Source organism: Pongo pygmaeus, chromosome X (genome assembly GCF_028885625.2).
Source record: "Pongo pygmaeus isolate AG05252 chromosome X, NHGRI_mPonPyg2-v2.0_pri, whole genome shotgun sequence".
Lineage (NCBI taxonomy): Eukaryota > Metazoa > Chordata > Mammalia > Primates > Hominidae > Pongo > Pongo pygmaeus.
Window position 1 is genome coordinate 84,320,437 of NC_072396.2, and position 26,887 is coordinate 84,347,323.

The 26,887-nt window shown below is 35.8% G+C and overlaps 1 protein-coding gene across 6 annotated transcripts in view; it reads right to left on the reverse strand.

Annotated features, from left to right (window-relative positions):
* Nucleotides 1-26,887, reverse strand: part of BRWD3 (bromodomain and WD repeat domain containing 3) — a 132,465-nt gene that overhangs the window by 71,622 nt on the left and 33,956 nt on the right. For all 6 annotated transcript variants that reach the window (XM_054471249.2, XM_054471250.2, XM_063660510.1 and 3 more), the window contains one exon: nt 760-920. In XM_054471249.2, coding sequence (XP_054327224.1) covers nt 760-920 — 161 coding nt within the window. The remainder of the gene's footprint in view (nt 1-759; nt 921-26,887) is intronic.

The window sequence follows — 26,887 nt, forward strand, 5'->3', positions numbered from 1 at the left end:
AAAAATATATTAAACTTCCTTTTGAGAATTTCAGAAGAGTGAACAGTAAAAAGCAATTCTACTCTACTACGGTAGAAAAGTTACTTAACAATTATCTATTTATTAAAATATAGCATTCGTCATCCTCATCATGATCACTAACATCCAAATACTTATGTGACGCATTTAGAGCCATTAAGTCATTAATGGAAGAGTCCAAAATAAACTCTAAGGTGTAATAACTTCCCGAATGATTTCCACTTCATTCGTTGTACCATACAAATATAAAAATAAAATTATGCTATTACCCACACTTCTATGTTAATAATAAAGCAATGAGATTAAGCTTTCTTTTGGAAATACTGGTGCACTACAATTTTGTACTCAAAAGCATACAGTATTATCTGCTTAATAAAAATTCAGCTTAAAAAATAACCAGTACTAAAACCAAAAAAAGATATAAAAAATTTAATAAATGTTTGTTAAAATTGAATGAAATGAAATTGAGTTCAATTGTTTCACATAAATTAACCACTTCTAGAATATAAGGTCTTCTGAAGATTTAACTTTTTAAAATTAAACTTCCAAGAAGATAGTAAACATTTTTGTTCACTCGTTTACTTATATAAAATGAGAAAAGTTTTTCAATTTCCACTCATCTTTTTCTGCACCCATATATACAAAAAAAGTGAACTGCTTACAAAGCACAACGCAATGCCATGCAGTCTGGCTTCAATTGTAATTCTATATATGTTACCATATTATAAATTTTACACTCACTGTAAAAATTCTTCGCCCACTTCGGTCAAATGCTACACAGTAGACAGATGACAAGTGGCCCAGAATTCTCTTATGCATCTTGATGTGCTGGTAAGCAGATGAAGGGAAAATATGACCAAAGCGACTACATCCGGTTAATTGCCTGGCAGAGGTGATATTCACTGAAAAAAATAAGAAATGAACTTAAAACTTAAAAGTGAAACTGATTTCATGAAATTAAGTCATAAATATTAAGATGAGACAAAACAGAGTACATATATTATAGCAATTCTGCCCTTTGAGAAGTCTAAATTCCCTTACATAGTTCATGATTTTATGAACTCCAGTTTACTACAAGAAAGCACCAAGAATACTCTTCCATTAAATCCCAAGGGTCTGATATTCTGCTTGGCTTACTGTGGTTTCTCAAGCACATTCTCCTTTTGCCTTTCTTGGTATGCTATAGTCAAAGAGACTGTCATTTTAAATATATAGGTAAATCTTTCTATAACATGAAGAAATTTTAGAATAAAACTGTACTTGGTTAAGTATATTCCTCTAAAAAATTATACAGGAATTTCATAAATTCTTGTCCTACCTCCTCACACCTATCCACCATATATATGACTGCCCCTAAAAATTCAAGAGTAATACAAGTTAAAAAAAACCTATACAGTGAAAAGATAAGGAATCTATGATGTTACAAATATTTTATGTTGCAAACAACCTAGGTTTGTCTATGGGTTCTTTCCTTTTGGTTTCTGAATTTAGAGGCTCTCCCTCTAGTTAACAATGAACTTTAAAGGCTTCATCTCCTATGAAGTCATTTTAGGTCCTATCTCATTTTTTTTTTCTTGTTCGCTTTGCCTTGTTCTCCATTTTCTTAAAAAAAAAATGCCATAATATAGCATAAGTCTACACAATTCTTCTCCAAATACCACATGGATTTTGCTCATAGCTAAAAAACAAATCTTGATCTCTATGTAAAAATTTACAGCCACCCACTTGCCCTGTGAAATCCTTCATCTTCCCTTATACACTAAAAGTGCTTAACACCCCACACAATATATTTTAATCAAAACATAGGCTCCCTATAACTTCAAAGGTCACCTTAAGGCAAAGTGACATTTTACCACACTGCATAAATAATATAGTACAAAATGAAAATAGCTTCATGTTCAAGCAGGGCAAGATTAAAGCAAGAACTGAGTTCTAGCTAGATTAGTATGATTAGAACCATGCCACAATCAAAAATATGAAATCTTTCAACATCTCACAATTTTAAGAGCAATGAAGTCTTTCTTTCAGGCAAAGGCAGATCCACTGGCCATTTTAACTGACAAAATGACAAAAAATGAATAATGAATAGCAAAATCAGTGACATGTTGAATATAAACAATTAGAACACATAAGAGACCTGAGTAGTTATGTAATACTGCAAGATGCTGAGTAAATAATGGGAGGAACTGCATAAGCATCAGTATCAGGCAAGAGGATTTCTTTTTGGCAGGTGTTCCCATCTCAACTACAAGAAAATCCCATGACTCCAAGATAGGAAGGACTGGTACCCTAATTTGGGACTTCAGAAATCTTCCTTCTCCAGTGAAACATTTCTTACTGCTCTGAGTTCCTTAAAACAATCAACCATTACTTCTGCTTGGCTTTTGTCTCTTCATACTTTGCAGGTAGATGCAGGGGAGACAGGTTACTTTAAGGCAGGGCTTCTCAACCTTGAAACTATTGATACTCTCCGTTGAATGATTCTTTGCTGTGGGGACGTTCCATTGTAGGGTGTTTTGCAGCATCCCTCACCTGTCCCCACTAGACGCTAGTAGGATCCCCCCCTACACTAAGTTGTGACAAACAAAAATATCTCTAGATGTTGTCTAGGGTAAGAAACTGCCCCAGATTAAAATCACTGCTTGCAGTATAAAAGCAAAAGACATCATTACCAATAGAAGGGAAAAAAAAACAAAACAGAAAAGCAATTTTGAGAAGGCGAGCTGCAGGAGATAGAAAGCAAATCCATGAACATGGGATATCTTTCCATTTATTTGAATCTTCAATTTCTTTCATCAATGTTTTATAGTTTTCACTATACAGCTCTTTCACCTATACTTAAATTTACTCCAAAGTACTTTCTTAGATCCTATCGTAAATGGAATTGTTTCAGAGTTCTTTGGATAGTTCATTGTCAGAGTATAGAAACAATGTAGATTGTCAAGTTCATTTTGTAATCTGCAACATTACTCAATTTGTATATCAGTTATAAGAGGGTTCTTTTGGTGAATTTTTAGGGTTTTCTACATATAAGATCATGTCATCAGAAAACAGAAAATTTCACTCCTTCTTTTACTATATGGATGCATTTTGTTTCTTTCATTTTCATTTGTTTCTTTCATTTTCTGGCCTAAATGCACTGGCTCAGACTTCCTGTACTACACTGAATACAAGTGGCGAGAATGGGCATCTTTTTATTAGAGATGGGGTTTCAATATGTTAGTCACGCTGGTCTCGAACTCCTGACCTCAGATGATTCGCCCACCTCAGCCTCCCAAAGTGCTGGTATTACAGGCATGAGCCACCATGCCCAGCTGAGATACATTCCTTCTACACCTCTTATGTTGAGATTTTATCATGAATACATGTTAAATTTTGTCAAATACTATTTCTGCATCTATTGAAATGATCATGCAGGTTTGGTGATCTGCCCACCTCGGCCTCCCACAGTGCTGGGATTACAGGCACGAGCCACTGCATCCAGCCTTTTGCATCTGTTCTCAAAAGGGATATTGGCCTTTAGTTTCCCTGCAGTAACACTGCCTAAATTTGGTATCAGGGTAATGCTGACCTCATAAAATGAATTTGAAAGTATTCTCTCCTCTTCAATTTTTTGGAAGAGTTTGAAAAACATTAGTGAAAGTTCTGCTTTAAATGTTTGGTAGAATTCAACAGAAAAGCCATTTGGTCCTAAGCTTTTCTTTGATGGAAGACTTTTTATTACCAACTCAATCTCATTACTTGTTATTTGTCTGTTCAGTTTCCACTTTCATCTCTGATTCTGAGTCTTTTGTTTCTTTTTCCTAAGTCTACCTAAAAATTTGTCAATATTGTTTACCTTTTCAACAAACCAACTTTAAGATTTGTTAATCTTTTCTGTTGTTTTTCAAGTCTCTATCTTGTCTATTTCTGCTCCGATCTTCCTTATTCCTTCCTTCTGCTAAGGTTGGGCATACTTTGTTCATCTTTTTCTAGTTCCTTGAGGTTCAATGTTAATATTTTCTATCTTTTTTAATGTTTATTGCTATAAACTTACCTCTCAGGACTGTTTTTGCTGCATCCCATAAGTTTTGGTATGTTGTGTTTCCATTTTCATTTGCCTCAATTTCCCTTTTAATTTATTCTTTGACTCATGGTTTTTCAAAAGTATGTTGCTTAATTTGCATACATCTGTGAGCCTTCCAAGATTACTCCTGTTATTTTTAGTCTCATGCCATTGTAATTAGAAAAGATGCTTAATATGATTTCAATCTTCTTAAATTTGTTAAGACTTGCTTTGTGTCCTAAAATATGATCTATCCTGGAGAATATTCCACATGTACTTGAGCTGAAATGTTCTATAAATGTCTATTAGGACCAATTAGTCTGAAATGTGGTTTAAGTACAATGTTTCCTTATTGATTTTCTGTCTACATAATCTGTCCAATGTTGAAAGTGAGGTATTGAAGTCTCTTGTTATTGTATTGCAGTTGCAGTGTCTCTCTCTCTCTTCCTCCCTCCCTCCTTCCCTTCAGTTCTTATTATAAATGCCTTGTATATTTAGGTGCTCCAATGTTGGGTGCATATATATTTATAACTGCCAAACTTCTTGATGAACTAACATCTCTATCATTACATATGACGTTTTTTGTCACTATTCACTTTTTAAAGTCTCTTATATCTGATATAAAGAAAACTACTCCTGTTCTCTTTTGGATTCCATTTGTATGGAACATATTTTCCATCTCTCCACTTTCAGTCTATGGGTGTCCTTAGAGATGATGAGAGTCTCCTGTAGGCAGCATATTATTGGGTCATGGTTTTTCATCCATTCAGCAGCTCAATGTCAAAAATGTCCATTCTACCCAACGACATTTACAGATCTAATGCAATCTCTATGAAAATTTCAATGACATTTTTCACATAAATAGAAAAAAAATCCTAAAATTCAAGTGAAACCAGGAAAGACCCCAAACAGCTAAAACACTCTTGTGCAAAAACAGTGAAGCTAGAGGCATCATACTCCCTGATTTTAAAATGTATGATAAAGCTTATTTAATAGAAACAGCATGATACTGACATAGAAACAGACACATCAACCAAGGGAAGAGGATATAAAGTCCAGAAATTAACCCAAGCATTTAAAATAAAACAATATTCAACACAGATTCCAAGAACACACAATGGGGAAAGGACAGTTTCTTCAATAAGTGGTGCTGGGAAACTGGATATCTACATGCAAAAGAATGAAATTGAACCCTATTCTCATAACATGTACAAAAACCAACTCAAAATGAATCAAAGATTTAAACAGAAGATCTCAAACAGTAAGGTTACTAGAAGAAAACATAAGGGAAAAGCTTCAGAACATTGTTCTGGCCAATGATTTCTTGGGTAGGACTCCAAACACAGGCAACAAAATCACAAATAGACAAATGGGATAGTATCAAACTAAAAAGCTTCTGTACAGCAAAGGCAACGATTAGCAGACAGATGATACAACTCACAGATTGGGAGAAAATACCTGCATACCATCTATCTGATAAGGGGTTAATATCTAAAATATATAAGAAACTCAATAGCAAAAAAAAAAAAAAAATGTAATTAAAAATGGGCAAAAGATCTGAACAAACATTTCTCAAAAGAAGACATACAAATGGCCAATGGATATACGAGAAAATGCTCAACATCTCCAGTCATCAGGGACATGAAAATTAAAGGAACAATGATATATCACTTCATACCTGTTAGAATGGGTATTATAAAAAAGACAAATACTAATCTGTGTTGGTAAGGACATAGAGAAAAGGAAAAGTCTTGCATACTGTTGGCAGCAATGTAAATTGAAACATTTTGGAAAACAGTATGGAGGTTCCTCAAGAAATTGAAAATGTAAATACCATATGATCCAGTAATCCTACTTCTGGATATATATCCAAAGGGATTGAAATCAATGTCAAAGTGATGTCTGCACTCTCATGTTCGTTTCAGCATTAGTCACAATAGCCAAGATACGGTTGCAATCTAAGTGTCCATCAGATGAATGAATCAATGTGTTTTATACACACACACACACACGCACGCACGTGAAAATCATTAAGTCTTATAAAGGAAAGAAATTGGAAATTATGCCATTCACAACAACTTGGATGAAATTAGAAGACATTATGCTAAGTGAAATAAGCCAAGCACAGAAAAACAAATACTGTTTGATATCATTTATGCAGAAGCTAAAAAAGTTGATTTCATAAAAACAGAGTAGAAAGGTAGTTACCAGAGGATACAAGGAAAGGAGAGGGGTGAGGAAAGGGGAGATGCTGATCAAAGGGCACAAAGTTTCAGTTAGACTGGAGCAATAAGTTTTGAGATCTACTGTACTACATGGTGACCATAGTTAATAATAATAAAATGTGTATTTCAAAATTGCTAAAAGAATAGATTTGTAATGTTCTTACCACAATAAAATGTTGGTGAGGTGACGGATATGCTAATTAGTTTGGTTTAATCTTTCTGTAATGTATACGTAGATCAAAACATGACATTGTACAAGTTGAATGTACAAAATTATTTGCCAATAAAAATGAATAAATGAATGAAACAAAAAGAGAAGGACAGCAAGAGCCAGAGAAAGAGAGGGGAAAAGTAAATAACTACCAGAAAGAAAATCCACTCATTCATCTAACAAATATTTGAGGTCCTTAATGGCCAAAGAAACACAGCTAAGTACATAAGCAAAATACGTTTTTTTAAAACTATTTTGTTATTCATACAAATTCATGGGCTATGTGTGCAATTTTGTTACATGCAAAGATTGCATAGTGGTCAAGGCAGGGTTTTTAGGGCATACAATACCCAAATATGATACACCGTACTCATTAAGTAATTTCTCAACATCCATTCCCCTCCCACAGCCTCACCCTTCTGAGTCTCCACTGTCTACCATTCCACTCTCTACATCCAGATGTACACATTTTGTAGCACCCACTTATGAGTTCATGAGAACATGTGATATTTGACTTTCTGTACCTGGCTTGTTTCACTTAAGATAATGACCTCCAGTTCCATCCGTATTACTGCAAATAACACGACTTCATTTTTTTTTATGGCTGAATAGTACTTGACTATGTATATATAGCACATTTTCCTTTTTTTGTTTTTTTAATTTATTCATTTTTATTTTATTATTATTATTATTATTTTAAACACGATCTTGCTTTGTCGCCCAGGCTGGAATGCAGTGGCACTATCACAGCTCACTGCAGCCAAGATCTCCTGGGCTCAACTGATCCTCCCACCTCAGCCTCCTGAGTTGCTGGGACCACAGGTGTGTGCCACCATGCCCAGCTAATTTTTTGCTGTTGTTTTAGAGATTGGGTCTCTCTATGTTGCCCAGGCTGGTCTTGAATTCCTGGGCTCAAGTGATCCTTTCACGTTGGCCTTCCAAGCATTTTCTTTATCCATTCATCCACTGATGGACACTTAAGTTGATTTCATATATTTGCTATTGTGAATAGTGTCATTATAAACATACTAGTGCAAGTATCTTTTTGATATAATGATTTATTTTCCTCTGGAGTATATACCCAGTAATGGGTCTGCTGGATTGAATGGACATTCTATTTTTAGTTCTTTGACAAGTCTCCATACTATTTACCACAGAGGCTGTACTTATTTATAATCCTACTAACAGTGTGTTAAGAGTTCTTTTCTGCACAGCCTCACCAACATGTTTTTTTTAAATATGTATTTTTATTAATAGCCAATTTGACAGAGGTAAGATGATATTTCATTGTGGTTTTAATTTAAATTTCTGTGATAATTAGTGACGCTGAGCATTTTTTCTTTCTTTCTTTCTTGAGATGAAGTCTTGCTCTGTCACCCAAGCTGGAATGCAGTGGCACCATATCAGCTCACTGCAACCTCCACCTCCCAGGTTCAGGCTCCTGCCTTAGCCTCCTGAGTAGCTGGGATTACAGGTGCCCGCCACCATGCCCAGCTAATTTTTGTAGTTTTAGTAGAGACGGGGTTTTGTCATATTGGCCAGGCTGGTCTCGAACTCCTGACCTCAGGTGGTCCACCAGCCTCAGCCTCCCAAAGTGCTGGGACTATAGGCGTGAACCACCGCGCCCGGTCGAGCATTTTTTCATATACCTGTTGGCCATTTGCATGTCTTCTTTTGAAAAATATCTATTTATGTCTTTAACCACTTGTTAATGGGATTGTTTCTGAGTTGTGTTGTTGAGTTGAGTTCCTTGTATATTTTGGTTATCAGTCCCCGATCAGATGGATAATTTGCAATTATATTCTCCAATTCTACACATTCTACAGATTGTCTCTTCACTCTGCTGGTTGCTCCTTTTGTTGTGCATAAGCTTTTTAGTACTTTAGGACTTCAGTAAGTCCCATTTGTCTATTTTTGTTATTGTTGCCTGTGTTTTTCGGGTTTGTTTTTTTTTTTTTTTTTTTAAGATGGAGTTTCGCTCTTGTCACCCAGGCTGGAGTGCAGTGGTGTGATCTCAGCTCACTGCAACCTCTACCTCCCGGGTTCAACCAATCCTCCTGCCTCAGCTTCCCGAGTAGCCGGGATTACAGGCGGCTGCCACCACATCTGGCTAATTTTTTGTATTTTAAGTAGAGACAGGCTTTCGCCATGTTGGGCAGGCTGGTCTTGAACTCCTGACCTCAGGTGATCTGCCCACCTCAACCTCCGGTGATCTGCCCACCTCAACCTCCCAAAGTGCTGGGATAACAGGCATGAGCCACCACACCCGGCCTTGAGGTCTTACTCATAAATTTTTTGCCTAGACCAATGTCCAAAAGAGTTTTTGTTGTTTTCCCCTATTATTTTTATAGTTGTGGGTATTACATTTAAGTTTTTAATTCATCTTGAGTTGATTTTTTATATGGTTAGAGATAGGGATCCAGTTTTATTCTGCTGCATATGAACATTCATTTATCCCAGCACTGTTTATAGAAGAGGGTGTCCTTTTCCCAATGCATGTTCTTGTCAGCTTTGTCAAAGATCAGTTGGCTATAAATATGTAGATTTATTTCTGGGTTCTCTATTCTGTTCCTTTGGTCTGTTTGTCTATTTTTATACCCGTACAATGCTGGTTTGGTTACTAGAACCTTGCAATGTAATTTACATCAGGTAACATGATGTCTCCAGCTTTGTTCTTTTTGCTCAGGACTACTGTGGCTATCTGCACTCTTTTTGGTTCCATATGAATTTTAGGATTTGTTTTATTTCTGTGAAAATGATATTGGTATTTTCATGGAGATTACACTGAATCTGTAGGTTGCTTTCAGCAGTATGATCATTTTAACAATACTGTTTTTTACAATCCATGAACACAGGCTATTTTTCTACTTGTTTGTGTCATCTACAATTTCCTAATTGTTCTGTAGTTTTCTATGTAGAGATCTTTCACCTCCTTGGTTAAATATATTCCTAGATTTTTGGGTTTTTTTGTAGCTATTATTGGCTTCTTGATTTTGTCTTAGCTTGGTCACTTTTGGTGTACAGAAATACTACAAATTTTTGTACTTTGATTTTGTAACCTGAAACTTCACTGAATTCATTTATCAAATCTAGGAGTCCTTTGGAGGAGTCTTTAGAATTTCCTAGGTATAAGACCATATCATCAGCAAACAGAGACAATTTGACTTCCTCTTTTCCAATTTGGATGCCTTTTATTTCTTCTCTCATCTGACCACGCTCCCTAGGATTTCCATTACTATGTTGAATACGAGGAGTGAAAGCAGGCACTCTTGTCTTGCTCCAGTTCTTAGAAGAAATGTTTTCAGCTTTCCCTCATTCAATATGACACTAGCTGTAGGTTTATCATACATGCCCTTTATTATTTTGAGATATGTTCCTTCAATGCCCTATTTGTTGAGGATTATTACCAAAAAGGAATGCTGAAGCTGGGCATGGTGGCTCACGCCTATTATCCCAGCACTTTGAGAGGCTGAGGCAGGCAGATCACTTGAGGTCAGGAGTTTGAGACCAGCCTGGCCAACATGGTGAAACCCCATCTCTACTAAAAATACAAAAAATTAGCCAGATGTGGTGGTATGCACCTGTAATCCCAGCTACTCAGGAGGCTGAGGCCGGAGAATCGCTTGAACCCAGAAGGCGGAGGTTGCAGTAAGCTGAGATAGCGCCACTGCACTCCAGCCTGGGCAACAGAGTGAAACTCCGTCTCAAATTAAAAAAAAAAAAAAAAAAAAAAGGAATACTGAATTTTAAGAAATGCTTTTTCTGCCATCTACTGAGATGATTATATGGTTTCTTCCTTGATTCTGTTTATGTGATGTATTTCATTTACAGATTTGTAAATGTTGAACCATCTTTGCATCTCTGGTATATTATCTTTTAGCTGTGCTGTTAGTTTACTTTTAAAAACCCCTTTACAAAAAAAAAAAGTAAAGATTGAAAAGAAAAAAGTGAAAATATTTACAAGATGGAAAAATCTTAATATTTTAAAATACATATAAAACTAATGAGCTATAAGAACACCATCAACACCCAAAAGATGATTTGGTAAAAAAAAAAAGTTAACAGATAAGGTACAATATAGGAAATATAAATAATATGCTGACTCACAGAAGAGATACAACTATTTTGCCAGTTATCAAAGAAATTTAAATGAAAATGAGGCATAAATTTATACCTAATAAATTAGCATTTCTAAAAATTCAAAAACCTAATGTTAGCAATTACTACTTGAAACTGATATACACCTCTGTTTCTAAAAGCACCATACAATGAGATGATCCCTTAGGAAAATAACTTGGCAATATACTTGAAGAGCCATGAAAACATGCACATCCATTACTCCACCTCTGGGCATCTATCCTGGGGACATAACTGATTAGCAAAAAACAGTTACATATATAAAATATTTAAAGTAGTACTATTTATAAAGCCAGTGAATTAAAAACAACCTACAAGTCCAGTATCAAGGGAATGGTTAAGTATTAAATTATGGAATATTTGATAGACTATTACATAGTAATCAATAATATAAAAAACAATGTGAAAAAATTAGGGGTTACACAGCAAAAATGTAAAATACAAAATTATGTGTACACTATCAACTATGTAAATTTATGCACTAATGTATGGATAAGGACCATAAAGAAACAAGAGAAATGAAGCCAACTGCTTTGTGTTAAAAGAATGAGGAAATTTTTAAAATTTCACTTAATACTCTTAAAAAAATACATTTTTATCTTAAACATACATTTTCTATTAGGTTCTTCCCAATAGTAACTAATAGCTATTCAAGAAAAATCTAACATAAGGTATGACATATATCATTAAATGTTCCTTCTCCCAGTTCAGCAGTTTATTTATTTATTCATCTGTCACTGGAAATGATATCTATATATTTTTTCTCAGTGATTGTTAATATAAACAAGTCTTAGTCTCTATACGTTAAGAAATAACGTCGGCTCACGCCTGTAATCCCAGCACTTTGGGAGGGTGAGGTGGGCAGATCACCTGAGGTCAGAAGTTCAAGACCAGCCTGACAACATGGAGAAACCCCGTCTCTACTAAAAATACAAAAATTAGCTGGGCCTGGTGGTGCATGCCTGTAATCCCAGCTACTCTGGAGGCTGAGGCAGGAGAATTGCTTGAACCCGGGAGGTGCAGGTAGCGGTGAGCCGAGATCGCACCACTGTACTCCAGCCTGGGCAAAAAGAGCGAAACTCCATCTCAAAAAAAAAAACAAGAAACAATGTCAACACTCTCTTTTGCATGTATTCTCCATTTAGCCATTATTTTTTAGTACTGATTCTGGCTTTACTTACTACAGTAGCCTTTATTAGGAACATGTTCCCCAAATGTTAATGGTTGATAATTGATTATTCAGATTCAATTAAAAAGTGTTCACTTCTGACCAATTCATGAGTATTTTACTGGTAAGAACTGGATCTCATTCTTCTAGCATGAATATCACACACTTCCTTGTGGGGAGGAGAATGCTCCAAACCATTTTTCCTTTTCTCTAAAGTAACAGTTTAAAAAATGAACACACACATACACACTTGCACACATACACAAACACACACAAGGCTATCACCGTGATCTATCTAAATGTCTCTATCAAATGTCACTGAGTGAACTGTTTCTTTTTAGTTTTATTATAAGCATGATGCAAGTTTAGAGATGAGCAATTTAACTTCCACTGTAAGTAGAATGAAGTATTAAATGTAAGAAACAACTACAAATAAATGATCAAAAAACCCCATACTCCTAGCCTGATATATTCACTATAATGGCATCATTACATTCCCACTGTTAAACTTCAAAATCTATAATACTTCAAGGTTATGTAATAAGTTTTAGTATATATAATTAGTTACTTTGATTAGTAACTTAATTATTTCAAAAGCACCCTAAAAGTTAAGTAACGTTATCCCAGGCTCTATTTACTAAAAAATTTAACTCCACTATGTCACAAAAGTAAAATGGCAATACACTTCTAAAAACTCATTAAAACAGGGCAATCAATCAACATAATTTTAGTCAGGAAAACATAATGTGTGCTTCTTCACCCACTGTTGTTAAGAATTTGAAACTTATGAAAAACAATACTTATGACTCCTTTATATTTTGAAAGCTGAGATTACAGTCAGTTTCCAACCATCAACTAACTATAGTTTTTTCTTGAATGGTAATATAAACATGTAAATTGTCTTAAAATATTTGAAGAACTTTCCTTTTGAGAAAAACATTTCTTTAGTAATGTTGAATAATTCACTAGTAGATAAATTAGTCAAATATAGATTTGAATACAATGTATTTGAATACAAAATATTCTATTCAGAATCCATTACGTCTCTTAGATATTTGTATTTAAAATTTCATACTATAAGCTTCTAAATTGTTCTCTAACAAAAGACAAAATGAACTAATTCAATGATAGACCATACTTCTTAAATATTCAAATAATGACAGGATAATAGATTTACTGTATATATTTTACAAATTTATAAAGTCATAAGATCAATAAACAGCCATCAATGGACTTAGCTGCTTTCTTTAAAACATAACATTGGTTTACCTCTTACTAGGAGCTAAAGCACTGTGATAGATCCTGGAGTTACTGATTATAAACAAGTCAAACAGGCCGGGCGCGGTGGCTCACGCCTGTAATCCCAGCACTTTGGGAGGCCAAGGGAGTGGATCACCTGAGGTAGGGAGTTCGAGACCAGCCTGACCAACATGGTGAAACCCCGTCTCTACTAAAAATACAAAGTTAGCCAGGCGTGATGGTGCATGCCTGTAATCTCAGCTACTCTGGAGGCTGAGGCAGGAAAATCGCTTGAACCTGGGAGGCAGAGGTTGTGGTGAGCCGAGATCGCGCCATTGCACTCCAGTCAGTGCAACAAGAGCGAAACTCCATCTCAATAAAAATAAAAAATAAAAAATAAAAAAGTCAAACGAGGTCTCTGTCCTCATTTACATTCTACTCTGCAAAGCTTGTATCACTTATCCAATTTCAGGAATGAGTAAAATACTTCACTGGGGAAAAAGTGATCTAGAAAAATATATACAACTCTTAAAATGTTTTTCTAACAAGTTCTGCAGTGATGGTGATCTCTGCCAAGTTTGGAAGCCATCAATTCTAGTCCAAACTACCTCCTCACAAAATTATCCTTTCTATAACCTAAATGGCAGATGGCTATTCCGACCTCTGCCTAAACACTAGTAAAGATAAGGTTTTTTGTTTCCAGGAATGGCCAATTCATATGTACAGCTGCTCTAATTAGGGGAGACTCTACCTTTAATTGAACTTTATCTCTCTCTGTGTAATTTCCAGAGAGTTGTCCAGGTTCTACCCTTGGGAGCAACATTAAAAAAAGAATATAATATGGTGGTGCCTGTAGTCTCAGCTACTCAGAGGCTGAGGCAGAAGGATGTGCTATGATCTGTGTGGGAATAGCCACTGCACTCCATCCTGGGCAATATAGCAAGATCCCATCTTTAAAAAATAAACTAAAAAGAAAAAAAGTCAATTCCCTTTGTTACATGGCAATCCATGAAATAAAGATAGCTATCACTTGTACCTTAAGGTTTCGTTTGACATGTTAAGTCCTTCTACACTACTCACAGCTGTAATTTATAGATACTTCTCTTTCCTAACATCCCCTCAAGAAAAACACTCCTTCACCATAAATATTATTGTGGTTACTTTCTTCTGGGAGGTCTCTAGTTTATCAATGTCTGAGCCTTTTAAAATAGTAAGAGCACAATGTTCCAGTGGTCTTGTATCAGCACAGGGTACAATGTATTATTTTCCTTCATCAGGAAACTACACTTCTACAAATGAAGGTTAAGATTGCAAAGACTACATTAGGTTTCTTAAAATGCTGCCTTATAGTATCTAGTGCTCAGATGAAAGAGAAAATAAAGTTAATTTGACTATCTTCTGAAAGTGCATAAACACCTGTTGAATAAACCTGTCTAAAATTTTGTCTGGGGTTAAAGCTGAGTTCACCATCTATAGTTTCTAGGATATATTCTTTTTTCCTTTTTGTATATACTTGCCCACTGGGCCATTTCCATTTCTCCTGTCTATTCTGATTTCACAAAGAATATCTTCCAGTAAAAATTATTTCAGTATAGCAGGCTTTAATTAATTTGGGCCTCTTAAAGCAGGTAGGTACTAATCTACCTTGCATTTTCTTTTCTCTAACTATGCTTGCTCTACCCTTTGCAGTTTATATATCAGTGTCCTTGATAGAGAAAATTAAAGCAAAATATTATTCTCTCCAGCTCTTACGTTTTAGCTATGAATGTTATATCATTATTCCCATAAAATAAAATCTATGGGTTCCCTCCCCATATGCTAATTAGAACTTTAATGGTCCTTTCGGGCATTTCCATATGGGTCAAACAATATGAAATGGCTAATAATTATTTTCTACATACAAAAGCAGTGATTTCATATGGCTCAACATGATAGCTATAATTGGAGTGTGGAGGGGAAGGGCGGTGTCGAGCATTAGTTTGATCTGGGTATCCCGCTTTTTTACCTATTAAGAAATCATCATCCGTACTGTCTAGTCTGTAGTATAATCCCATATAGACTTCTCACTCCTTTTAACCCCATCCAGTGCTTTTCACATTTCACAACCACATTTTGGTCTACAGATTCCTAAATACACTTAACATGCACTGCTACTCCTCACCTTCCAATTAAATCTATTTGTTTAAGACCAAGAATAGCCACTCTTACTATATATTAAACACTAATCCTGCATCAAGTTTCTATACTTCTTCATGTTAAAGCTTCTAGTTTACTTTGTTACTTTATACCTAATATTTGTAAGCACTCTGCTGAACCCTTAATGTTTTCTCTTGTGAATTACTGACCACCTCCTTCTTTGTGGATTTCTTTTCTATTACACCTGCTATCCATCATATTTTTTTAAACTGGGTATTTTTACCATTGACCCTAATAAACAGCAAAATAAACTTATCTGGGCTTAATTTTCTGTGTTTTCTCAACATCAATTATAAGTGCTAATGAACAGTAACAGGGATAAAGTTATCCCATAAAAGCCTCCAATTATATCAAGAACATAGTAAAGAATTAATTAAAACTGAATACAATTCAAATAAAGGTTCTCCTGAAATTGGTCAATTTTTTCTACTAATATCTTTAAATGCTAATGAATTACCTTTAGAAATTAAGAACACTGAATGGACTTTGAAAAAAGGCACAGGAAAATGCCATTTGAAGTGTATGATAGTCTAATGTGCACTGGAATATTAATACATTTCACCTATTTCAATTGCTTTGTTTCAAAATTATTATATGAAATATTGTAAACCAAATTAACAAAGTTCAAACCAGACTGTGGTTTTCTTCATATAGTCTTCAATAATAGATTTGCTTTCCTTACTCTGTGACATCTTGAATCTATTATAAGGATGTGATTCTTTTCTTACTTTCTTTCTTCATCATCCTACCCATTAGCAATGCAACCCATTATTTTAGAAAAAAATTACCAGTAATCTGCTAAAATGTTATTATTAGAAAAAAAGTGTTTTAGCCAGTGTGGTACAAGATGTACTAATTTACTATCCTGACTTAAAAGCTTAGTACCAGAGTGTGGTAATTCCCACCTATAATCTCAGCTACTAGGGAGGCTGAGGTGGGAGGATCCCTTGAGCCCAGGAGTTGAAGGTTGCAGTGAACTATGATCTTGTCACTGAACTCCAGCTTGGGTGACAGAGTGAGACTCCATATCTTAAAACCTATTGGGTAGCTTAGTATTAGACCCTCAATATTAACTGGTGATAAACCAGAGAAAAAAAAGACTCAATAACAAAGATGCTTAATAACAATGAATCCAAATCAAGAAATTATTACAGAGTGGTTATACTAATGATACTTTATTAGTGCATCAACCTATTCCTTCCTGTAACAGTTCAAGACCAGTTTGTTCTCCTAAATCCAGTCAATCATATTGTCATCTAGGTCAGTAATAAGAAGAAATAAAAGGATCACTGCAAATGCATAGCTTCTGCATAAAATACCTCAAAGCACATTTCCTTCTATTATCTTCATGCATGAAAAATAGATTATTAGACCAAAAAAAAAAAGACCCACAAGAAGCCTATGCTGAAACACACTGAAGCAATTATACGACAGGCAAAGAAGTCAAAAATTGTTAAATACTGAGGAAAGTCAAAAAGTGGTAATCAGGTGTAAAGCAAGTGCCATTTGATACTAAACTTAAGGTTTAATATTTTACATATTTAATTAGAATAAATTTGAATTAGATTTCTTAGGTAATTAAGAGTCTTCCTTGTCTATTTGTTAATCTGTCAAAAAACGGTTCCATACTAGAGATAAAATTAGTATTTTTATGAAATCTATACTCCACATCATTTCTTATTGGGACACAGATATCAATAGCAGAATCCAAATTTAAAGCGCATTAGAAAGGCCCATTTTTGTAGAAATCATCAGCATTTGACTCAACCACATGAAGACACATTTGCCCATAGGTACAATCAGAAACAATATTTCTACTCATTTTCTGTGTCCTAATGAAATTTTCATCAGGATTTACATTTAAAATGTAACTGAGCTTTGTGTCCTTTAATTCTCAAGATAAAAAAATGCAAGAGACAAAAAAATACAGCTGACTTTGGCAATAAAAAGATGCAAACCTCAAAGATACAAACCAACTCTATAGTTAAGATTGAGGGGTTAATCACCATTTCTGAGGCTCTAGGAAGTAGTTTACAAGCAAACATGTTTTGCCTTTCTCTCTTTGAACTAGAATCTCTTACAGAATTGTGCTAAACCTTGAACGGACGTTAAAGATAAATTCTTAATGCAACTTCTCATTTTACATATAACAAAACTAAGGACCATGTTGATGAAGCAAGGTTTCCTAAGTCCTAAAAGCGATAAGTGACAGAGAAGGGGCACGAACTTGGGTCAAATGTTCTTTTTCATATACCACAGCTGCTGCTGAGTACTTCATGTTTAAATATATCAGCAATGTTTATCTCCCACCAAATAAAAGATATTAATGGATCTAAAGCAGTGAACTCCTCCTCATATTTCTGGGTGCCAAGTGCCTACTTAATAGCAGGAGATAAACCAAAAGGGTATGTGTTGGGGCGGGGTGGGGAAAGGAGAGGGATAAAGGCCATAATACAAAGCAATCCTGTGGGAAAATCAAAAGGCCAGATGAATAGCTCAATTAAGCACTGGCAGAGTCGCCTCTGGCTTTACCAATTCTCCTTACCTTGGTAGAATGATATATTAAAAAGGCAATACAGTATTAAAAAAAGAACAAGTGGCCAAAGCTTCTTCCTTATCTATAAAATCTACAAAACAGGTTATATTCCCTATCTAAGAATTAAATGAGTTGAATTTTGTAGAATGTCTAGCACAGTAGGCATTTATTCACTAAAGCTTAGTTCCTTTCCCCTTTCCTTTCCTCTCTGGGGTCTCAGTAGTCTCACATTTCAGAATGGGGTAGGTTAGGAATACCGCGCAAAAGTTTGGTATTAGCCTGGTGACTCTAATGAATAGTGATCGCTACTATAAAGAAAATAAAATATATGCAAAAATTTTACCTATACTTTGCTGCCCAGAGTCTGTATTTTTTAAATCCCCTTTTAAATTACAGAAGTTAATATTTAATGATTTTTATATGCCAGGCACTATTCTAAGCACATTACATGTTTACCTTATTTAACCCTATGAAGTGAGTACTACTATTATCTCCTTTTTAAATATGTAGAAATTGAGGCATAGAAGGGTTAACTCACTTTCCTAAGATCCTTAGCTATTAAGTGGTAGTCAAGATTCAAACCCAGGCAATCTTGTTTCAAAGACTGATCTCTTTGCTATGGCTGCTTTTATAGTTGTTTTTCTTAAAATGAAAGAAAAATGAAAAAAATCATCATATACCCCAACAGCTAACTATGTTCCAATGACTACAACAGATTTTATCCCATATCTTAAATTCTAGCTCAAACCTACCTAGAACATAAATCTGCCAAAGGAACAAAAGTGGGATAGAATAGGCCCTAAGAAGATGTTTAAAAACTACTAGAAATAAGAGATTAGTTCCAGCAAGGTCACAAGAAACAAGAGCAACACACAAAACTCAATTGCATTTCTATATACTAAAAATGAACATTTAGAAACCAAAATTAAAAACAAAATATCATTTACGATCACGCCAAAGAAAATGATACTTAAATATACATTTAACAGAATATGCACAGTATCTCTATCCTGGAAATTACAAAATGGTGAAGAAAAAAATCAAAGACCACAATAAATGGAGAGACATACTATACTATGTTCATGGATTGGAAGGTTTGACAGAGTAACATGTCAATTCTCCCCAAATGATTTATAGGTTTAACACAATTCCTATCAAAAAGCTTTTGTAGACATCAAGGAGCTTATTCTAAAATTCACAAGGAAAGGCCCTAGAATATAGAAAACAATCTTTACAAAAATAAAGTGAGAGGGAGTCTTCTTCCCAATGTTAAGGCTTACTACATAGCTACAGAAATCAAAACAGCGTGCTATTGGTGAGTAGATAAACACACAAATCAATGGAACAGAATAAAGGGCCAAAAAAAATTTGCATAAATTTTCTTAACTGATTTTTAACAAAGGTGCAGCTCAATTTCGGTGGAGGAAGAACAGCCTTTTCAACAAATGGTGCTGAAGCAATTTGACATACAGAAGTGAAAGAATAATGAACCTTGACCTAAACCTTACACCTTACAGAATTAAACTCAAAATTAATCATAGAATTAAATTAAGGCATTAAACTATCAAATGTTTAGAAAAAAAGACACGGGAGAAAATCTTCAGAATATGGGACTAGGCAAAGAATTTTTTTTTTAGAGACGGAGTCTCGCTCTGTTGCCCAGGCTAGAGTGCAGTGGCGCAACCTTGGCTCACTGCAAGCTCCGCCTCCTGGGTTCAAGTGATTCTCCTGCCTCTGCCTCCCCAGTAGCTGGGACTACAGGCACCTGCCACCACGCCCGGATAATTTTTTTTTTTTTGTATTTTTAGTAGAGATGGGGTTTCACCATGTTTGCCCAGGATGGTCTCGATCTCCTGACCTCGTGATCTGCCCACCTTGGCCTCCCAAAGTGCTGGGATTATAGGCGTGAGCCACCGCGCCTGGCCTTAGGAGAAGAATTCTTAAACTTGACAACAAAAGCAAGATCCATAAAAGGGAAAATTGGTAAACAGGGTGTCATCAAATTTTTTAAATTTTAGACTTTGAAAGCCCATGTGAAAAGAATGAAAAGACAGACTAGGAGAAAATATTTGCAGAGAATATATCTGACAAAAAACTGGTGTCTAGAATACATGAAAAACTCTTAAAGCTCAACAATGAAATTAAAAATAATCTAATTAAAAATGGGCAAAAGACATAGACACTTCACCAAAAAGGATATACATATGGTAAATAAGCATACAAAAAGATGTTCAACATTAGTAGCTGTGATAGCTAATTTTATATATCAATTTGGGCCATCAGCATACAATATATGGTGCTATTTTTCCCATCGCCAGGATTCAAGGGTCTAGGAATTAAGTGGAAAAACAGAGTGCCACCACCCACTATTACTTAGTGGACCCACTAGCAAAATTTTCGCTTCCTTTTCCAATTACCTTCTGCTCTGCTGGCCTAGAGGTCTTAAGTTCCAAAAGGAGGAATGCTTCTACCAGGAGACACAACAATAATTCTATTAAACTGGAAGTTAAGACTGCTGCCCAGCCAATCACTTAAAGCAAGTATCCAATGCCTCTGAGTCAACAGGCAAACAAGGCAGTTACCATATTGATTGACACTGACTACTGAGAGGAAACAGGACTGCTACTCCACAACAGAGGTAAGAAAGAGAATGTCTGAAATACAAGAGCTCCTTTAGAGCATCTCATAGTATTACCATGCCCTGTGATTAAGGTCAACACAAGGCTGGTGATTAACAACAATACAATCCAGGCAGAACTACTAATGGCCCAGACATTTCAGGAATGAAGGTTTGGGTCACTTTACTTTACTTTACTATTCTGGGTAGTAAAAGAGGGTAGTTATACATACCAACCACAACCATGTGACCAGTTATAGAACTGAGTACTGTAAGTGTTATGAAATACTATTCCTCCTTATTTTGTAATGATGTGTCTGTGTGTGTAAACAGTTTCTTTGCTTTCCTTTATCATGTAATATAAGATGTACTAACTTATATTTAATGTTAATTAAATATTATGTAATAATATGAATTGATGTTAATTTTACCTCATTGTATTTATGTTACAAGCTACAGAGAAAAGTAAACACCACTCAAGGACTTTCTTTTCTCTCCTGGGGAAGAGGTCTAATGTATTTCAGTTGTATGCAAACAGATATATCATGGCAAGTGAAATTATGACCTTGCAATTATCTTTATTTGGAGGATTAAGTATTTATTTATTTAAGTATTAAATACTTATTCCTCCACATACAGATAATTTAAGGAAATGTGTATAGATGCCAAGTTGACAAAGGGTGAATTTGTGATAGTTTTAATGTGTCAACTAGACTGGGTCACAGAATGCCCAAACATTTGGCTAACCATTATTCTGGGTGTTTGGATGTGATTAACATTTGAATTGGTAGACAGAGTAAAGCAGATTGCCCTCCCCAATGAATCAGGTGGGCTTCATTCAATACCTTGGAGGTCTGAATAGAACAAAAGGCAGGTTAAGGGAGGATTACCTCTCTCTGTCTATTTTCAAGCTGAGACATCTCTCTCTTCTGCACCTGGACTGGAACTTACACCATCAGCTTTCCTGATTCTCAGGCTTTTGGACTTGGACAGGATCTTATACCACCAGCTTTCCTGGGTCTTCAGCTTGCAGATGGAAGATCATGGGACTTCTCAGCCTCCATAATCACACAAACAACTTCCTTATAATAAATATATCTATCAATCCTACTGATTCTGTTTCTCTGACGTACCCTGACTATACAGGAGCCAGAAAGGAAATACAAATCAAAACCACAATGAGATATTTCACTACATACGCACAAGAAAAGCTAAAATAAAAAATTTTGACAACACCAAATGCTGGCAAGGATGCAGAGAAACTAGATCACTAATGCATCGCTAGTGGGAACATCAAATGCCACAGCCACTCTTAAAACACAAAACATGTGGATTCTGTTCCAAGATGGCCAAATAGGAATAGCTCCGGTCTGCAGCTCCCAGCATGATCGATGCAGAAGAAATGGATAAATCTAGAAGAAATGGATAAATTCCTCGACACATACACCCTCCCAAGACTAAACCAGGAAGAAGATGAATCCCTGAATAGACCAATAACAGGCTCTAAAATTGAGGCAATAATTAATAGCCTACCAACCAAAAAAAGTCCAGGACCAGACAGATTCACAGCCAAATTCTACCAGAGCTACAAAGAGGAACTGGTACCATTCCTTCTGAAACTAGTCCAATCAATAGAAAAACAGGGAATCCTCCCCAACTCATTTTATAAGGCCAACATCTGCTTGATACCAAAGCCTGGCAGAGACAACAAAAAAAGAGAATTTTAGACCAATATCTAATGGTCTAATGGTCTTTATCAATATCTGATGAACATCGAAGTGAAAATCCTCAATAAAATACTGGCAAACCGAATCCAGCAGCAGTTCAAAAAGCTTATACACCACGATAAGGTTGGCTTTATCCCTAGGATGCAAGGCTGGTTCAGCATACGCAAATCAATAAACATAATCCAGCATATAAACAGAACCAAAGACAAAAATCACATGATTATCTCAATAGATGCAGAAAAGGCCTTCCACAAAATTCAACAGCCCTTCATGCTAAAAACTCTCAATAAACTAGGTACTGATTGAAAGTATTTCAAAACAATACAAGCTACTTATGACAAACCCACAGCAAATATCATACTGAATGGGCAAAAACTGGAGGCATTCCCTTTGAAAACTGGCACAAGACAGGGATGCCCTCTCTCACCACTCCTATTCACCATAGTGTTGGAAGTTCTGGCCAGGGCAATCAGGCAAGAGAAAGAAATAAAGGGTATTCGATTAGGAAAAGAGGAAGTCAAATTGTCCCTGTTTGCAGATGACATGACTGTATATTTAGAAAATCCCACTGTCTTAGCCCAAAATCTCCTGAAGCTGATAAGCAACTTCAGCAAAGTCTCAGGATACAAAATCAATGTGCAAAAATCACAAGCATCCCTATACACCAATAACAGACAAACAGAGCCAAATCATGAGTGAACTCCCATTCACAATTGCTACAAAGAGAATAAAATACCTAGGAATCCAACTTATAAGGGATGTGAAGCACCTCTTCCAGGAGAACTACAAACCACTGCTCAACAAAATAAAGTAGGACACAAACAAATGAAAGAACATTCCAAGCTCATGAATACGAAGAATCAGTATTGTGAAAATGGCCATACTGCCCAAGGTAATTTATAGATTCAATGCCATCCCCATCAACCTACCAATGACTTTCTTCACAGAACTGGAAAAAACTACTTTAAAGTTCATATGGAACCAAAAGAGAGCCCGCAATGCCAAGACAATCCTAAGCAAAAAGAACAAAGCTGGAGGCATCACGCTACCTGACTTCAAACTATACTACAAGGCTACAGTAACCAGAACAGCATAGTACTGGTACCAAAACAGATATATAGACCAACGGAACAGAACAGAGCCCTCAGAAATAATGCCACATATCTACAACCATCTGATCTTTGACAAACGTGACAAAAACAAGAAATGGGGAAACGAGTCCCTATTTAATAAATGGTGCTGGGAAAACTGGCTAGCCATGTGTAGAAAACTGAAACTGGATCCCTTCCCCAAAGACTTGGAACCAACCCAAATGTCCATCAATGATGGACCGGATTAAGAAAATGTGGCACATATATACCATAGAATACTATGCAGCCATAAAAAAGGATGAGTTCATGTCTTTCGCAGGGACATGGATACAGCTGGAAATCATCATTCTGAGCAAACTATCATAAGGACAGAAAACCGAACACCACATGTTCTCACTCATAGGTGGGAATTGAACAATGAGAACACTTGGACACAGGGCAGGGAACATCACACCCTGGAGCCTGTCGTGGGGTGGGGGCCAGGGGGAGGGATAACATTAGGAGAAATACCTAATGTAAATGACGAGTTTATGGGTGCAGCAAACCAACATGGCCCATGTATACCTATGTAACAAACCTGCACGTTGTGCACATGTACCCTAGAACTTAAAGTATAATTTAAAAAAAAAAATAAATGATCCTGAAGTAATTAAGAACAGAAATTAATAATAAAACTCTAAGAAACAAAAAAAGCCGCAAAACATTCAATTACCGTATGATCCCCAATTACAAACTTGGGCATTTATCCCAGAAAAATGAAAGTTTGTGTTCACAAATAACCCTTACATAAATGTTCATAGCAGCTTTATTTATAATAGCCAAAAACTGGAATCATCCCAGATGTCCTTCAATTGGTGAATGGCCAAACAAACTGTGGGACATCCATACCATGGAATATCACTCAGCAATGAAAAGGAATGAATACTGACACTTGCAACAAATAAGATGAATGGTCAGGAAATTATGCTGAGCAAGAGAAAGTTACATAGTGTATAATTCCATTGATAGAACTTTTCTTGAAATGACGAAACTATAGAAATGTAATACAGATTAGTGATTGACAAGATAGGGTAGGGGAGTCATGCAGGAGGGAAGCCGATGTGATTATAAAAGAGTAACATGATGAATTCTTGTGGACTCAAAGCTTCTTTATCTTGACTGTGTTAGTGGATACGCAAGTACTAAAAGTGTACAGAACTTAGCATGCGACATAGATATATACATAAATGAGTACAAGTAAAACTGAGGACATCTGACATGACCATAAGCAATTTCCTGAGTCTTAAGCCAAACATCTCCCAGTGGGCCACCCCAGCACCTTCGTTTCTGCTATTCCTTTAGCCTTATGCCCACCTCTGTCATTTCAACCTATCAATATCCTTTTTATTCTTGGAGGCATAGGCTAAAATTGCATGCTTTTTCATGAAATCTTTCTCAATCACGTCAGCTAAACATGAACTCTCCTGCTTCAGTTCTAGCCCTTACTATGGTATATCTTATACTAGTTACATATTTCTGATTTAAGATTTTAAGCATTTGAGAATAAGGATTAATGTGTAACTATCAGCACTAAGCTAACTAAGCTAGCTCAGTCCCTTGGAAAGGCACTCAGGTATTAATATCCAACCATAATTCCTACTCTTCCAGGGCATAAATTCTCCACTTGAAATAGACGGGTCTCCTCCTCTGTCCTATGCAGGTATCTTCTCACCTGGAATGCTCCATTTCTCAAGTTACAATGAACCCTTCCAAGTTATCTCAAAAGTCATTTATTCCTTGAAGTCTTCCCATGTTTTTCTTAATCCGTTACATCTCTCCTTCTTGTAATGCCCATTACACTTTGTACTTCCCTTAAATCACTTAGTTTAAGTCCTGTACTACAATCACATTCTGGCATCTGCCTAACCTTCTCCAAAGAGTAAATTCCTTCACAGCAACAACTGCCCTGAACACTTTGGAAAATGCTTTACATATATTTGGTGTTCACGTATTTGCTGAATTGAATAAAACTTACTTCTAGAAAGTAATATTATCATTCAACCTTCTAACACCATTGATAAATATAAATGCCATAGAGTAAGTTCTATAGGAAATGTTAATCAACTCTGTAATTCTCTTATGACTTACAAGATATCATTTCTGATTCCCCCTGCCTCTCTATACCTTGCCTTCTTGGTTTCTCGTATATATTTTTGTTCTATCCTGACCCACCTTTATTGAAATGCTGATGGTTCCTTCAGATTTTTTTTATTTTTTTTATTTTTTTATTTTTTATTTTTTTTGAGACAGGGTCTTGCTCTGTCACCCAGGCTGCAGTGTACTGGCACGTCGGCTCACCGCAGCCTCATCCTCTTGAGCTCAAGAGATCTTACCTCAGCCTCCCGAGTTGCTGGGACTACAGGTGCATGCCACCATGCCCAGCTAATTCTCTTCCAGGTTCCTTCAGATTCTATCCAAGTCTCTCTTCTCCATCCTCACACAGTTCCTGAGTGATCTTACCTACTCACATACTAATTACTGCCAATCTTTATCTGTAACCTCTATTTTCAACCTTAGCTCCAGGCCTACATTTTCAACTACCTAATGGACAACCATTTCATCTTACCTGGATATATCATAAAGGAAGATTTCCCAAATCAAGTTTATTAGTCTTCAATCACAAGTTTTCTATAATCTCCCTTTCCTCAACTTTGGGACTAACAGATTATTTTTTATTCTTCCTCTTTTATGTCCTGTATCCAACTAAACTATATTATTAATCCCACCTCCAAAATCTTGCTTGAATCAATCCAATTACCTCCATTTCTATCACTACCATCTCCACATTCATTTTCTGTCTATATCTATAGTAACAGTCTCCCCTCTGGTTTCCCTACCTGCCTCTCCAGTTTCTCTCCTCTCCAGTTTATCCTATACTCTACTTTATGTGTTACCTTTTCAAAATAAAATTCTGATCATATGATTTTCCTATTCAAAAACATCCAATGATTCCTCAATTATCAATAGGATAAAATGTAAACTCATTATTCATGTAGACCAGGGGCTGGCAAACTAAGGATTATGGACCAAATGTAACCCACCATCTTTTTGTACATGCAATTTTACTGGAAAACAGCCATGCTCATTTATTTACATATTATCTATGGCTGTTTTTACAGCAACAGAGTTGAGTAATTGCAACAGAGACCAAATGTTCCAGAAAGCCAAAAACATTTACTATCTGGCCCTTTACACAAAAAGTTTGCAGACTCCTGGCATAGAGGATGTAGAATAATTGGGCCCCTACCTCCCTTTCCAGTCTCAACTCCCATCACAAACTCTAAGCCTTTGTTATGTCAAACAGGGTATTCTCCTCTTAATAAAACCACTACTTATTTTTCAAGAGGCTTTACTTGACACAATTGGGGCCCAGAGTATATTGAATAAAATGATGGCTTTTTACCAATTCCTACCATATTATCTCATGTCTTATTTAAAACACATACAAACCTATGATTCTAAACAGAAATCAGAGGATGGAAACTACTTGGGAAAGTGACAGCAAATATGTGTATTATAAAGATTGCAGAACACTTAAAATAGCTGACAAGAGGTTCTATCATGACAACCAAAAACACCTTTTACTTTGGCAGGATACTTTTATGCAAAGAGCACTAGATTTGAAGTCAAAGCACTTA